The sequence below is a fragment of the Talpa occidentalis genome, unplaced genomic scaffold (assembly GCF_014898055.3).
Source record: "Talpa occidentalis isolate TD23 unplaced genomic scaffold, MPIMG_talOcc4v2.1 talOcc4.3, whole genome shotgun sequence".
NCBI classification, from domain to species: Eukaryota; Metazoa; Chordata; class Mammalia; order Eulipotyphla; family Talpidae; genus Talpa; species Talpa occidentalis.
Genome location: NW_023603184.1, coordinates 132666614 through 132682326, shown reverse-complemented (window position 1 = coordinate 132682326; position 15713 = coordinate 132666614). Strand labels below are relative to the sequence as shown.

The 15713-nt window shown below is 38.6% G+C and overlaps 2 protein-coding genes across 17 annotated transcripts in view; one reads left to right on the top strand and one right to left on the bottom strand.

Annotated features, from left to right (window-relative positions):
- LOC119256170 (ribose-phosphate pyrophosphokinase 1-like) overlaps positions 1–15713 on the top strand; it is a 301237-nt gene that overhangs the window by 127592 nt on the left and 157932 nt on the right. For 12 of the 16 annotated variants that reach the window (XM_054700049.1, XM_054700053.1, XM_054700045.1 and 9 more), the window contains one exon: positions 5293–5333. The gene's annotated coding sequence lies outside the window, so the exon portion shown is untranslated. Of the gene's footprint in view, positions 1–5292; positions 5334–6587; positions 6807–15713 lie in introns of those variants that run through there. The other 4 variants (XM_054700058.1, XM_054700056.1, XM_037523979.2 and 1 more) reach the window with 1 other exon arrangement.
- Positions 5568–6815, bottom strand: LOC119255189 (PC-esterase domain-containing protein 1B-like). Its single transcript, XM_037522139.1, has one exon. It carries the CDS (start codon positions 6813–6815, stop codon positions 5568–5570), a length of 1248 nt encoding a protein of 415 aa, XP_037378036.1.

The following is a 15713-nucleotide window of genomic DNA, read 5'->3' as shown; positions in this document are numbered from 1 at the left end:
CAAATTGAAAAGACAATAGGCATTTACAAAGAATCACAATTTACTGCAGCAGAAATATTTTTGGTAACCAGTACTAGGGTAGGAAAACCTAAATTGTAATTAAGGAACTGCGGGAAGCTCAATCTGGACAAATCCACAAGCCCAATCTTAGAAGAACCCCACACTTTTGTTTTACCACCAGGAGCCCTACTAGGTTCTTAAAGCATAGATGAGAGAAAAATTCTCTCATGATTCTGGCATGGGGAAAAGTAACCATCTGAAAAGCACTCAGAGACCTTTGTCCTTAAGAAGGCCTATACTCAAGTGAAACTATTTCACTAGTGCCTAATCTACTAGAATTTTATCAGAGTGTAACCCACCTGTCAGAAGGGAAATATCCAACTACCATCTCTTCAAGTCATAGTGTCCCATCTAAAGGGGTGGGAACTGCAAAGCAATTGTGAAGGTCACAGCCCCATGTTTCAGGTTCTCTAGAAGATTGTGCCGTAGTCATAGGACTACAGAATACTTCCTTTCCACTTCCAACTTACCACCATGTCACTAAAGACTTATTTATCACAGTTTCTTTTACCTAATATATTATGTCTGGCATTCAACAAAAAATTCCATGGCATACTGAAAGACAAAAATACATATTTCAAAGAGAGAGAGGAAGCATCAGAACCAGACTCAGATATGACACATGCTAGAATTATCAGCTTGGGAATTCAAAACAACTATGATTCCTAATATGATTCCTAAGCTAAATTCTTTTTTTTTTTTAATAATAAATTTTATTTTTATATTCCCCATACAATTGCAACCCCCCATTCTGACCCCAATCCCTCCCCTCCCGCCCCCACCCCCAAAAAGTGTCTCTGGTTCATAGTTTTTTGTTGATTTTGATTTTCACTTTCTTAAAGTTATTCATTTTCCTGGTCCCTTATTTAAGTTTTCTAGATTCCTGCTATGAGTGAGACCATCCGGTATTTTTCTTTTTCTTTTTGGCTTATTTCACTGAGCATGATCCCTTCCAGCGCCATCCATGTTGTTGCAAATTGCATGTGTTTATCTTTTTTGAATGCTGAGTAATATTCCATGGTGTATATGTACCACATCTTCTTGATCCAGTCATCTATTTTTGGGCATTTGGGCTGTTTCCAAAGCTCCTAAGCTAAATTCTACTGGAGAAAGTATATAGCATGCAAGAACACATGGGTAATATAAGTAGAGAGATGAAAATCCTAAGAAAAAATAGAAAAGATCTGTAAAAATAAAAAAAAAATGCTGTAACACAAATGATGAATGCCTTGGAAGGGCTCACTAGTAGACTGACATGGCTGAGGGAAGAACCAGTAAGCCTGAGGATAGAACAGAACTTCCATGAAAAGCAAAAAGAATAAGTGTCAAAGAATGGAACATAATATGCAAGAACTCTGGTGCAATTACAAAGGTTTGACAAGGGAGAATGGGAATGCCAGAAGTGAAAAAAAGAGAGAAAGGAACAAAAGAAGCAATAAAGATTGATAATGTCCCTAAATTAATGTCAGATACCAGTAATCACAGAACCAGGAAGTTAAGAAAATATCAAGTGTATGCCAAAAATATGAAAAAAAGAAAAAGAAAAATCAAAATATTGAAGCATAGTATATATAAACTTTAAAAAAAGCAAAGAAAAAATAAATCAGAGAAGCAATTTACCTATGGAGGAGCAAAGAATAACAAACTTATCCTCAGAAATTGTGCAAAAAAAAAATAGAGAATGAAGTGAAAGAAAATTTTGAGCCAAAGACACAAGCAAGCTAACACCATCGTAGAATTCTATATCCTTTGAAATTCTCCTTCAAAGAGACATAAAGATTTCTCAGATGAAGAGAAGTTAAGTGATTTTGTTTTCAGTGATCTACTTTGCAAGAAATATTAAAAGAAGTTTTTCATTCAGAGAGAAAGAAAAATATGTCAGAAACTCACATCTATGTAAAGAAGAGCATTAGAAAAGGAATAAAATAAAATAAAAACTTTCATTATTTTTCATTCAGTATTGATTGAATTGGTAACTGTTTGCTCGAGAAAATAATAGCATGATTATTGATGATTATAACTTATGGATAAACTTATGCCACCCATGAAGTACTATGCTGTTATTTGAAAGTAGACACATAACTTGAAATGTATATTGAAAATTCTTCAGTCATTACACTGAAAAAGTAAAAAGCAAAAATGTAGAAGTATAATTGAATGCTAAGAAAGGAGAAAAAAACAGAATCATACAAAAAATTCAATTAGAAAAAAATTAACACAAAACATAAAAAGAGTAGAAGACAAAGACAGGAACAAAGAACAGAAAATAGAAAAGTTACAAATATTGTAGGTATCAGTAATCACACTAAATGTCAACAGTCTAAATACACCACTTAAAAGAGTGTCAGATTCTCAGAGTGAATCAAAAGATCCAAATAAGTATAAGAAACCTACTTGAAATATAAAGACATATATAAATAAAGGTAAAAAGATGGAGAAAGATATATCATGCTAAAAGTAATCAAAGAAAGCTGTTGTACATCCAACAAGAGCAGAATAAAACCTCAATCTCATGAGAAAAAAATCACCAAGATTCACTAAGATTTTTTATGAACCTTAACAAAATTAAAAGAATAAAAATCACACAGTCTGTTTTCAGACAACAATGACAATAAGCTAGAAATAAGTAACTGAAACATATATGGAAATTCCCCAAATACTTAAAAATAAAACACATATCTAATATCTACATGATACATGAATCAAAGGAGAAATCTTAAGAGAAATTAAAAAATATTTTATCAAAACAAAAATATTTTAACTAAACAAAAAATAGTGAAAGTAGTGCTTATAGTAAAACATATACATTTATTTCAGAAGGAAGTTATAAAATCAATAATCTAAGTTTCCACCTCAGATAACAAGAATAATAAAAGGAATTTCAATGTAAATAGTATTAGAACAGTAATCAAAGAAACTGAAAACAGGAAATCCATAGAGAAAATCAGTGAAACCAAAAGTTGGTTCTTTGAAAATACCCATAATATCCAGTATAACTAAAAAAGAAAAAGAGAGAAGACATAAACTACCGATATTAAAAACAAAGAGATATCATTGAAGATTTCATGGACATTAATTGGGTGAGTAAAGAATAGTATGAGCGTTACTACAAATTTGATAATCTAGATGAAATGGACCAATTTTTTGAAGACACAATTTGCCAAAATCCACACAAAAAGAAATAGACAATCTGAATGGGATTATGCTTATTAAATAAATTAATCAATAATGAGTAACTTTCAAAACAGAGAGCACCAGGTCCAGATGGGTTCGCCGGTAAATTCAAATCAATGTTTAAGTACAAAATTATACCAGTTCTTTTTTATTTCTGACTGTAGAAGAGAGAATACTTCCTAACTCATTCTATGAGGTCATCTTTACTGTCACTAAAACCAGAAAAATTACCAGAAAAGAAAATTTTAGACCAATATCTCTCATAAATATAGATACAATAATCTTCACCATAATATAAGCAAATCAAATTTTGTATAGAATACAAAAAGTATTCTGTATCATGACCAAGTGGGATTTATTCCAGATATGCAAAGCTGACTCAGGACCCAAAAATCAATTAATGGTATCCACGACATCCGCATAATACAGAAAAATCATATCTCATTGCAACAGATGCAGAAAAACACATATAACAAAAACCAACAGACACTCATGATTAACATTCTTAGTAAACCAGAAATCAAGGGGAAGTTCCTCAATTTGATTAAGGTATATATATATATATATATGTATATATATACACACACACTAGAATACTACTCAGCTATATATATATAAAAAAAAGATGAATCTAGACACAGGTTTTACACACTTTACAAAAATTAACTCAAAATGGCTAGACCTAAACATAAATTGCAAAACTAAAAAATTCCAAGAAGATAACATAGGAGAAAATCTAGTTGACCTTGGGTTTAATGACTTTAAAAAAAAACACAACAAAGGCACAATCAGTAGAATTAAAAACATTTGTTGTGCAGGACACTGTCAAGAAAATGAAAAGGCAAGTCACAAATGTAAATATCACTGGTAATTAAGGAATTTCACATTGAAACAATAATGAGGTATCACTACATACCTATTAGAATGGTGAAAATCCAGAATATTGACACCACCAAATGCTGGTGAGGATGTGGAGTGGCAGGAACTCTCAAATACTGCTGATGGAAATGTAAAATGGTACAGTCACTTTGGAAGACAATTTGGCAGTTACTTATAAACCCAAACATACTTTACATACCATCCACAATTGTGTTCCTTGGTATTTAACTAAAGGAGTTGAAAACTTATATGCATTCACACAAAAACTTTCACATGAATGTTTAAAGTAGCTTTATTCATAATTGCCCAAACTTGGAAGATGAAAATATCTTTCAGTAGGTGAATAAACAAAGGTACATCCAGACAATGGAATATTATTCAGCACTAAAAACAAACGAGCTATCAAACCATAAAGACACTGAAAAATCTTAAATAGGTAGTACTAACCGAAAGAAGCCATTCTGAAAAGGCTACAATATGTTTTCAACTATAAACATTCCAGAAAAGGTGAAACTATGGAGGCAGTTATAGACAGGCGGTTATGGGATCAAGGGGTAAGGAGGAGGAGAAGCAAAGAGCGAGCCATTTTAGGATAAACTATTCATTATGAAACCATAATGGTGAATACATGTCATTATACATTTGTCAAAACCCATAGCAGTAGAACACCATACATTCCAATGTAAAAGCTTTGGGTGATAATGACGCATCAGTTTAGTTTCATAGAATGTAACAAATGTAGGATTATGGTGTGGGATGTTGATAGTGGGGGAGGCTCTGTGTGTGTGGTGGGGGGCGGGGAGTATATGGGAGACCCCTACCTATTGATTTTGCTGTGAGCCTAATGTTCTAAAAAACAAAAACAAAAACAAACAAAAATCTGGTCTATTAAAAAAAAAATGTGCTAGGCTCATATTTGATGAGTTTAAAAGCAGAGATTCTATTTCTAATAGAAAAAATAAAAAGCTTGTGTCGGTTAGGGATAAATGTCATTTCTCCTTAATGACAAAAAGGCTTCATTACAGATAAATTTAATAAAAGAAAACACAAGTCAACTTACAGTGAACACGCTGGGGGTTAAGTTCCATAAATGCATGTAGAAAGTAACGGTGATATGGAAGCCTTAATCGAAATGTTTTGGTAAATTTTAAGGACCAATCTTTTTCTTTTGTTTTGTAGGAAGAACCTCTATGGAGCACACTTAACTGAATTACATTCAGGTGAGCTTAAATGTGTGCCTGTCCTTGTTTGTGTAGACTTTATTTCTACTCAAATGCTAAGAGGAGAAGGGCATGGTGTCCAGGTTCCTCACCCAAAAATCAGGTGGAGACTCTGGCAAAGAAGGACATGCGAGGCTGTTCACTCGTGCAAGCGAGGAGCTCAAGGCCACCTCACCAAGGCCGGGCCGCTGAAGGTCAGGCCCAAGGTCAAGAAGCTGGCAGAGGCGCCTAAGTCTAGGGCCGATTACTGGGTCCTTGCCTCTGGGTGTGCTCGGGTCTTCTGCTGGTGCGCCTTCTATGGCGCCTGTGTGACCCACTGAAGCCCCAGCGTGGGTAAGGAGGGGACCCCCTTCTGTGGTGCTGGAAAGAGGCCGTGCGCATGGGGCCCGAAGGTGGCTCGGGGCCCATGATGGAGTTTCCTTGGCCAGTATTCCCAACCTGGTGCGGAGCGGGGTCGTAGGAGAAAGGGCTGTGCAGCACAGGTCGGGGGAAGAGCACAGAGACTTCTTGGTGCGGGGAAGGAAACAGAGGTCTAGGCAGAGAAAAGGGCGCGGGGGATCGCAGCAGAGGACAGAGGTACGAGGATGTAGGTGGGAACCGCGAAAAAATACGTTCGCCTGGGTCACCTCTGCGGTCCCGGGGCTGCCTCCCGTGCCGGCTGGGCTGTCCTCCGCCGGGGCCTTCCCGGATCCATCTGGTCACGCGCTCGCGCCGCGGCAGGTCCACGCCCCAGGCGTCCGCCAGGTGGGCCAGCAGCAGCTGCGACAGGTGGCGGTGCGCGCGCCCGTCCCAGTGCACGCCGTCGCGCTGCCGGTGCTGCCCTGCGTGCCTGAAGTGGAAGTGCAGGTCCAGCACATCGAAGCCGTGCCTGCTGGCCTCCGCCGAGCTGTAGAAGTTGGCCTCCATCACGTCTTCCCGCAGGCGGGCCATCTGGGGCCGCAGCTCGGCCGGGAGGAAGCCGCCCGAGACCACCTCGGCCACTGGCATGGCCGTGTTCCACACCAGCAGGCAGGACTCGGGCAGCACCTGATGCAGGCGGCCGAACAACTGCTCCAGGTCCTCCCGGTAGCGCCTCTGGAAGTTCTGGCCATACCTGGACAGGTCCCAGAGGCAGGAATTCATGATGACCACGTCCGGGACGTGCTCGCCCCAGTGCAGTTCCGCCAGGACCGCCTCCAGGTACTCCGAGTAGGCGCGCGTGAGGAAGTAGAAGCGCACCAGGTGGTGGCCCGAGCGGAACTGGCGGACCTCGCGGTAGTGGGTGCCATTGTGCATGCGGCCCCAACGGCCTCCCTCCAGCAGCACGTCGCCCTCGAAGCTCAGCTCGCCCTTGGCCTTCAGCTGGCTGGAGGAGAGCAGGCAGTCTTTCTGCAGCAGGAGCACCAGGTCTTTGTACACAGCCCTCTGGATCGAGTCCCCCATGACGACCACGAACTTGTTGTGGAGCAGCTGCTGGACTTCGCAGGCCCGCAGGTAGGCCATGGTGGCTGCCGGCTGAGCGGTGCCCTGGCACCCACCTCCCCTCCCTGCAGCCGGGTACAGAGTTTCAGCGAGGTAGAGAGGGCGGGCAGGAGGGGGGACGGGCGTGGCAGGCTTTTCTGCCTCCCTGGGCGCCTGGATAGCGAGGAGAAGGGAGGTTGCGCAAGGCCCCCGAATATCTCCTCAACCCGGGGAGATTTTGGCCCAGGATGTGACCTCTGAACTGTGGAGGCGCCTTTGAGAGTCCGGGCTCCTCCTGGCGGAGGGGAGGTGCAGAACCCCAGGGCAGTGAGCAGGGGCAGCCAGTGGTTTGCTACTTGTTTTCAAACTATTCGGGCTTGTTCTGCTATTACGGTGCATTTAGGGGTGTGTTCATTTCGCTGACTGCTCTTTATTGTACATATATTTATTTTGCATATATATATATATATATATATTTATGGGCATCCCATCATCTGCCCACTGTAGCGTCTGGGATGCCTACCTTTGCTACTGGCTCTTGCTTGCTCTGCTTGTTTTCACCTTGATTTTAGAATTCCATCATAGCTGGCTTGGTTCTCCTTCTGAACTGCTACCTCCTATACTCAGGCCTATGGGGGATGCCTCCATTGCGGGGAAAAATGCCATTCCCAGCAGAACAACCCCACCCCATGGAAGACTGAGCTGTTGCTAGATTTTCAAGCAGTGATTCGTGAAAACTCTGGTTCTGTGTAAAGGCTAGAGCTATTTTTCTGCCTTCTAACTACTTATTGTTCTTCATTGTGTGTTCTTGCACATTTGTATGAAATAGCACAGAGAGATTTCTGTCGAAAATTTTAATGCAATGTCATAACCAAGAGGAGAACCTGATATACTCAATATTCAGGAAATGTCCTCATTACATGGTCTCTCTCTTTTCAGCACTGTATCACCACCTTCCTGCCTCTTTCCCACCTAATAATGCCTGGTAACTGATAAGCTAGCCCCCATTTCTAGAATTCTACCACTGGCAGAAATCTATATGCATGCCATTTGCAGAATTCTATAAAAATATACAGTTTAGAATTTGGGGGGGGGGGCTTTTCCTCTTCAATATCATTCTCTGGAGATTTGTCCAGTGTATCCTCTTTAAAAACCCTAGCCACCTGTTTTCTGTATTAAGAAGTGACTTTCCCAGTGGTATAAAATGTGCCAGTGCTATATTCTCTTTTTATTGCCCAAGTAGATTTCTCTGAGATGGATACACCATAGCCAGCTTAGCTATTTCCCTTTGTAAGGATCTTGGGGGTGTTTCCAGGTTGGAGCTATTATAAATCACACTACTTTGAATTTCTTTGCAGAGGTTTTTGTGAAAACCTTTGTTTTTATTTCTCTAAGTCCAAATCTGTGATTTCTGGGTTGTATGACGGTTGCAAATTCAGTATTTTAAGAAATATCCAGACATTTCCAATTTTACATTCCCACCACCAATGTGTGAATTGCTAGTTTCCTTCTCTAGGATATAGATATGAATATCCTGAGTATGACCTTTTTGGTAGTATGAACCTTGGGCTCCTTCCTTGGATGAATATAAGCTTCCTGAGTGATATAGTACAACCCTCCTTCATCTTTACACATGGATGCGAGTTTTAAGTCTGTGTGATCCTAGCCTTTTCGTCCTTGATTAGATATGTGAGTTTCCTGGTGAATGATCCTGAACTCCCTCTCTCCCTGACCCAGAATGCAAACTTTATAACCTATTTTTAAGCAGATTAATAAGTGATCCCCTTACTAAATGCCCCTATGATGTATTTATTAATCTTCAGAAACTTTGTGTGAAATAGCTTATTTTGTAATCACTGGAATTATTTGATTTATGACACATAAATATAAATTCCTAAAAATTGTATGCTATCAAATGACAAGTATCACGAATTATACTTGTCTATATATTAAAGGGAAATTCCAAATCTTTACATACTTTCTGTATACTTCTTGTTTTATACATGTTATTAAAATAAGACGGAATCAACTGGTTTGGTCAATGCTTTTCATATTTCACAGTTTTTTTTTAGTGAGGCCTTCAAAGTCTTTTACTCACATTCACTAAAAACAATGTATATTATTTTATAAATTTTTAAAAGATTTTTTTTATTTATACAAGAACTAGGGTATAGGCCAGAGGTGCGGGAGGCTGAGAGGATTCACCAGAAACAGAGTTGGGAGCAGAACAGGCAGATGGAAACACTGCTGTGGGTAGTAGCTGTCGAGACAGGAGAGATCTGCTGCGCCATGTGGGTATCTCCCTGGCCGGCCGGGAATCGAACCTGCACTGCAGAGGCTGTGGACAGCTTCATATCACTGCACTCAAGCCGATGTGCCAACGGGGAGGCCCAATAATATAATGTGTATATTATTTTAGCAATTTACTTTTGGACCCTTAAAATCAATTATTTGTTCTTATGCCTGGGAAGCAAATGCATTTCTTCAGTAGTGCATATACGAATTATCTGATTTTTTTTTATTTTATGAAAATAAAGTAGTTTATTTGTACATTGCATTTTAAATAATGGAACTAAAGTCAATTTAGGATAACTTACTTAATCACCATGTTAATACTGTTACTACTTCGTAGACATGCTACCCTTTCTCTGCAGAAGATTTTCCCACTTCCAGAACAATATGAAGAAAAATCATTTTAAACCAAGTTATGATATCTCTAGGTAGCCCCTATACTATATACTATATTTTTTTAATTTTTTTTTTAAATTTTATTTGTGCAAGAATCAGGGTACAGGCCAGATGCGCGGGAGGGTGAGAGGATTCACCAGAGACAGAGTGAGATGCAGAACAGGCAGCTTGACTGAAATACACTGCTGAGGGGAGCAGCGAGTGAGCCAGGAGAGGTCTGCTCACCATGTGGGTTGCTCCAAGGCTGGTGGGGATTGAACCGGCACTGCAGAGGCTGCAGACAGCTTCACAGTGCTGCGCTCAACTGCCTGTGCCACCAGGGAGGCCCCCCTATACTATATCTTAAAGAAACACAGATAAATGGCTAGAGAAGCATTGTGTTGATTACATCACTATCATGTTCATGTGCCTAAATATTAATTTTAGGAAATTAAAATTTTGATCTATTACAGTTAAAGGAAAGGAGATATATTTTAATTTTTTTCTTTGAGGAGCTAAATTTTTGCCAAAGATAAAGAGCTTGGCTGTTCTCGGAACACAAGTGAATAAAGGCTGTCATTTAGACAGTTGAGTTTTAAGGAAGGTTTATCATCTACTTATTTATTCACTCTGGGTTTAAAAAAAATCAGTGTTTGACAGATTTGCATTTTCTTTTGTGTTATATAACTGTAACCCTGAAAGATATTACTTTGTGCTCTATTCCTTACTACAAGCACAGAAACATTTCAATTTAGGACCGGTGAATGTTAAGGTACATAGAAAGAGACACGAACATTTATTTTTAACTTACTTCCCAATAATTTTTCAATTATTTTGCTTCCAATGTCTAAAATCCTTTATAAATAATATAAAAATCATCACATGTTCAATTAAAGTACTATGCCATAATACATATTTATTTTATGATATGTGGTTTTCCAGTGTTCTTAAAATTATAAACATAATAGATAATGTCAAATTATTTTAAATGGAGAATTATAAGTAAATATTCAAAGTATTTTCTTTATTCAAAGTATTTTCAAAGTATTTTCAAAGTAATTCAAAGTATTTTCTCCTGCATATTCTCAAAAATTGGGTGTGTACACATTCAGACTTGTATACCTTTATAAACAATATCTTTAAATATGTATAGACTTACATATATGGTTACAGAAAATTTTTCACTCTCTGTATTATAGCTTAATTTTTTGTGAAATACTATTTTTTTGAACATTTTATTTATTTTCATGTAGAAGGCTAGGGTGTAGGACAGAGGAGCAGGGGGTGAGAGGATTCAGCAAAGACAGAGTGGGGAACAAAACAGGCAGATCTACTGAAATACACTGCTAAGGGGAGCAGCGGGCAAGACAGGAGAGGTCTGCTGTGCCATGAGGGTAGCTCCCTGGCCAGGAATCGAACTCAGGCCTCTCAGGCCTTTAAGTTAGTAGTGCTAGACTTAACCTCTATGCTACCAGAGAGGCCCTTTTTTTTTGTGTGTTAGGTTATATAATAAACATCTACTTGGATCAATTTCCCTGGAAGACAGAGCGAAAAGAAAAAGCTAAAGTGCTGATTTGTTAAAGTCCCAGAGAAGTAGGGGTGTTCGGGGAAGACAGGAGAACAAACACAATGGGACACAATTATTGGGCTAACTACTTTGTGTGTCACTTGCAACTGATAGTGTGACCTAGTGTGATCATCTGTCAAAGATTGTATAAACTATTCGACTTAGGACAGTTTATCTCCAGAATGAAGGAGGAAAAATGTTATCCCTACTTATATCCCATAAGTCAAAAGTTTATTCACTGTATAGGGTATTTATTCTTCCTGTAATTCCAGATTGTCAGTGCGAGCACCTAATGGATGTCCTAGTCACAGATAACTCTGCAGAGGCAGAAAAGGCCTGAGATTTCTGGACCTGCTAAACATAGAGGTTCCATATGATCCAGCAATTCCACTCCTAGGTATTTACCCAAAGGACACAGAAACATCAATTCCAAAGAACACCTGCACCCCTATGTTTATAGTAGCACTATTTACAATAGCTAAGCTTTGGAAACAGCCCAAATGCCCAAAAATAGATGACTGGATCAAGAAGATGTGGTACATATACACCATGGAATATTACTCAGCATTCAAAAAAGATAAACACATGCAATTTGCAGCAACATGGATGGCACTGGAAGGGATCATGCTCAGCGAAATAAGCCAGAAAGAAAAAGACAAATACTGGATGGTCTCACTCATAGCAGGAATCTAGAAAACTTAAATAAGGGACCAGGAAAATGAATAACTATAAGAAAGTGAAAATCAAAATCAATAAAAATTATGAACCAGAGACACTCTATGGGGGGTAGAAGGTGGGAGGGGAGGGATTGGGGTCAAAATAAGGGGGTTGCAATTGTATGGGGAATATAAAAATAAAATTTATTATTAAAAAAAAAAAAGAAAAGGCCTGAGGTGAAGGTGGGAGGTATGTTCCCACCTAACTCTCACAAGTTCCACTTCTTGCTGATACATATTAGGTAGGTCTTAAAAGTGCCTTTGGGATTTGTACTTGTGTGTTCAGGGTGCAAAGATCTGACCTAGATCTGGTGGAGAAGCAATGAGGCACCATTAGAGCATTCCTTTTCCGCTGTCAGTGGAGTGTTACACAGTCCCCAAGCAAGCAGTTCTGCTGTTCTGCTCTGGAGTGGAGGATGAAGCTCCTTCTACCAACTAGGAGACCTGAAAATTCAGAAATTCAAGATTCCTAGGCACACCAACCCAAATATACTTGTGCCAGATCTAAGCAAGCATCTCAGTCTTTTCTTTCAAGCCTCAGAACTATTAGAACTCCAGAGGCTGTGCATTTTGCTTCCTTCACAGCTCTAATATTATAAAAGTCAGGTTTTGCTCTTAATTACCACCAGTCTTCTTGAACTCTTCAAGAGATTTTAATCTTCACCAAAGCAGCCATAGAAATTGTCTGGGTTCAAAGAATGCCTGCAGTCAGTAATTCACTGCTTTGTGCTTATAATTTTTTTCCATTTATTTATTTATTTATTTATTTATTTATTTTTATTTATTTGTTGAAGTAATATTACATTATAACATTATCCAAGCTTTGGGTATGCATCATTAAAAGTCCGCATGTGTATATACTTTATTAAGTTCACTGCTGAAAGTTCACTTCTATCCTTGACATATAGTTGTCCCCTTTTACCTGATATGATTTATCCACTCTCTTTCCCCCTTCCTTTCTGTTAGCCATTGAATGACCTTATAGTCTAAAAGTTTATTTTTGATTAATTTATTTCATGTTTGTTTTCCAGTATACCACATTTGAATGAAATCATATGGTATTTGTCGTTCTTCATCTGACTTTTTTCACATAAGCATGATATCCTCTAAGCCTAGTCGTGGTATGTTATGTTACCTCTCTCTACCAAAAGATTATACCACTATTTTTTATTTATAATTTCCTCTATACAGATGTGCTGCAGGTATCCCTTTTCTCCACCTCTACCCCTTTTCTCCACCTCTACCTAATCCAGTTAAACAGTGATGAAAACCAAATTGTGATGCCATTATATGCTATAAGTACGCCCATCTGACCTAGCACCAGCAGTTGTGTCCTGCTTACTTTTAGAAAGGCAAGCATCCAACTCCAAAATCCTCACCTAAAGGTGTTTGTTCCAGAATGATTTCTGGTACTAATTATTTGAGCCTTTATATTAATTTCTTAGGGCTGCCATAACAAGCTACCACAAACTGGTATCCTAACACAACAGAATTTTGTTGTCTCCCAGTTCTAGAAGATAGATGTGCAAAGTCAAATTGTTGGCAAGGAAGGCCATGCTCCTGAAATGGCTAGGAGAGTCCTCTCTTGCCTTTTCTTGCATCTGGTCATCTTTGACTTGTGGCAGCAGAACCCCAACTTCTCCCTCAGTCTTTAAGTGCTGTTCTTTCTGCATGTCTGTCTCTTCTCTTCTCACAAGGATGCCAGTCATATTGTTAGGATCTAACTTCCACCTACATGATTTCTCCTAAAGAGTTACATCTGAAAAGATCCCATTTCCAATGAGATAACATTCTGGGATCCTGGGAATTGAAACTTCAGTACATCTTTTAGCAAGATACAATTTAAGCAGGAATATGCCCCAGAAAAAGAGCCTGACAAAAGTTAAATGGCTTTGCTGTACTTGGGAAGTAAAATTCCAGGGCAGTCAGAGCCATGGACATAAGAAGAAGGGAAGGGAAGAACAAGAGATAATACATAGTGAAGTATCATCACTGTAGTTATATTCCACAACAAACCTCAGCAAATCACGGTAGTTTGCAAGGCTATTGTACTTATTTGCCCGTGTAAGACATTTTCAGTCAGAGAGGAAAGAGAAATTCAAACTCAATCAAGTCCATCCCAAAGAATCAGTAAATGCTGATTCTTTCCCCCTCCCTGGCACTCCCCTGTATCCTGTCTCCCATTGGTTAGAATTTGTCCCTTAGGACTTTAATTCCTCTGAAGAGGGATCATGTTATCCAGGTCTTTCAGCAGCTGCTTGGCACACCCCACAATGTGATGTTTCATCCATGTTTGTGAGGAGAGGAGGGAGAAGAACGGGAGGCTTCAGGCATGTGAGCAGAGAAGTGTGTGAAGAGTTTTTAGGGGGTATCTTGAGATCTCATCAACATTTTCTCTATATTCATGAGGGAGAAGAGTAAGAGCAACTTGTCTTGCATTTTCCTGTGTTATTCTGTAATTAGTTCCTCCTAATTTTTGCAGTCTCAACTCGCTCTTTGTAATTGTTAACTCTGAGCATGTCTATCCTTCGAGGATTCCTTTGCATACAGGGCCATAGTTTCTCTGCTGTGATTTCTCCGATGATCAGATCCTCTCTGCTTTTTCTTCTTCTACTATTTTCTCACACTGTCATCAAAATATCTTTTTATTTAATTTTCCAGTACTATTAATTTTCATTTAATTCTTTCCCTATAATTTTAATGTGGTCAAGAATCAAAAAAATAAGAAATTGTGGTTGTTCTGCCATCTTGAACTAAACACCACCCACTTAATTATTTGATGTGTAAATAAGTATGTGACCTGACTAGTTAATAGCTAAGATTGTTTCTGTATGATGGTGGTAGTGGAGTGCGTAGCAAAAAAAGTAAATGATCATTAAAGTGATTTTTAACCCATTACAGTGTATGACTAGTGTGAATCTATGAGTGAAAAGTCAAAACAACTTGTTAGCATATGATAGTATTATTAACAATCTGCCTCCCCCGCCCCCCCCAACCACAATATCAAATTTCTCAGAAATTCTTTTGTTTCGGTTCTTCCTATAAATAGTAGTTAATGAAGTACTAGACATTAATATTTAAAAAGCAATATTTGTTTGATTTCTAGAAATTTTACTATTAAGTATGATGTTTTCTGTTTTTCTTTTTTTTTTAACCCTCTACCAAACCACCCATGCCCATACCTCCCTGCCTACCTCCCACCTCCTACTCTCTCACAGCTGTTCCCTCTGGTAACCATAGTATTCTTTTTTGCTGAGTTCAAGATTTATTCCTACTATTCTATGCATATTATTTTCTTACTTTCTTTGTTCAATAGTAGATTTGATGAGCTGTTGGCATCAAAGTATCTTGATTCCTCCTACGTTGTGAAAATAAAAAATTCCCTTTCAGTATCAAAAAGTTTCATTTATTCATTAAATAAAGAAAATGATATAGATAAGAAGATGGACAAGAGGCACACAATAAATGTTTGTGCCCCTTTCTAAAAGAAGATATCAACCTGAGATTAGAAAGATAAACCCAGACCTAAATATTATAAAGAAGTTGGAGGGGAAAGAGATGTCCTTAATATGATGTATAAAGATACCCACAACATGGTTTCAAATATTTAGGCATATATCCTGCTTTTAAATTTCACTGTTCTGGCCCAGATTTACTACTAAGTTCTTGTGGGTTTAGAAGTAAAATTACTCTGAGTTTAGGAAGTAAAGAGTAAACCAGATGGAGAATAACTGGCATAATAAAGGAAATTAATAAGTCTTAAGAAGAGAACGGGATTGAAGATTGGAGAAGTTTAATATGTTAAAAAAGATGAGTTCATTGACCAGAGAGAGCTGTTATAACCATCCTATCTGTATTTCCTTTCCTTTCCACCATTGCCTGAGTGCTTTAACTGGCTTTATTTTTCTTCACATTTACATTTTACTGCCTGGCTTTTACTATCTCATCAGAATCTGAGCTCCATGAAGAAGTGGCTTGTCTGTTTGTAGT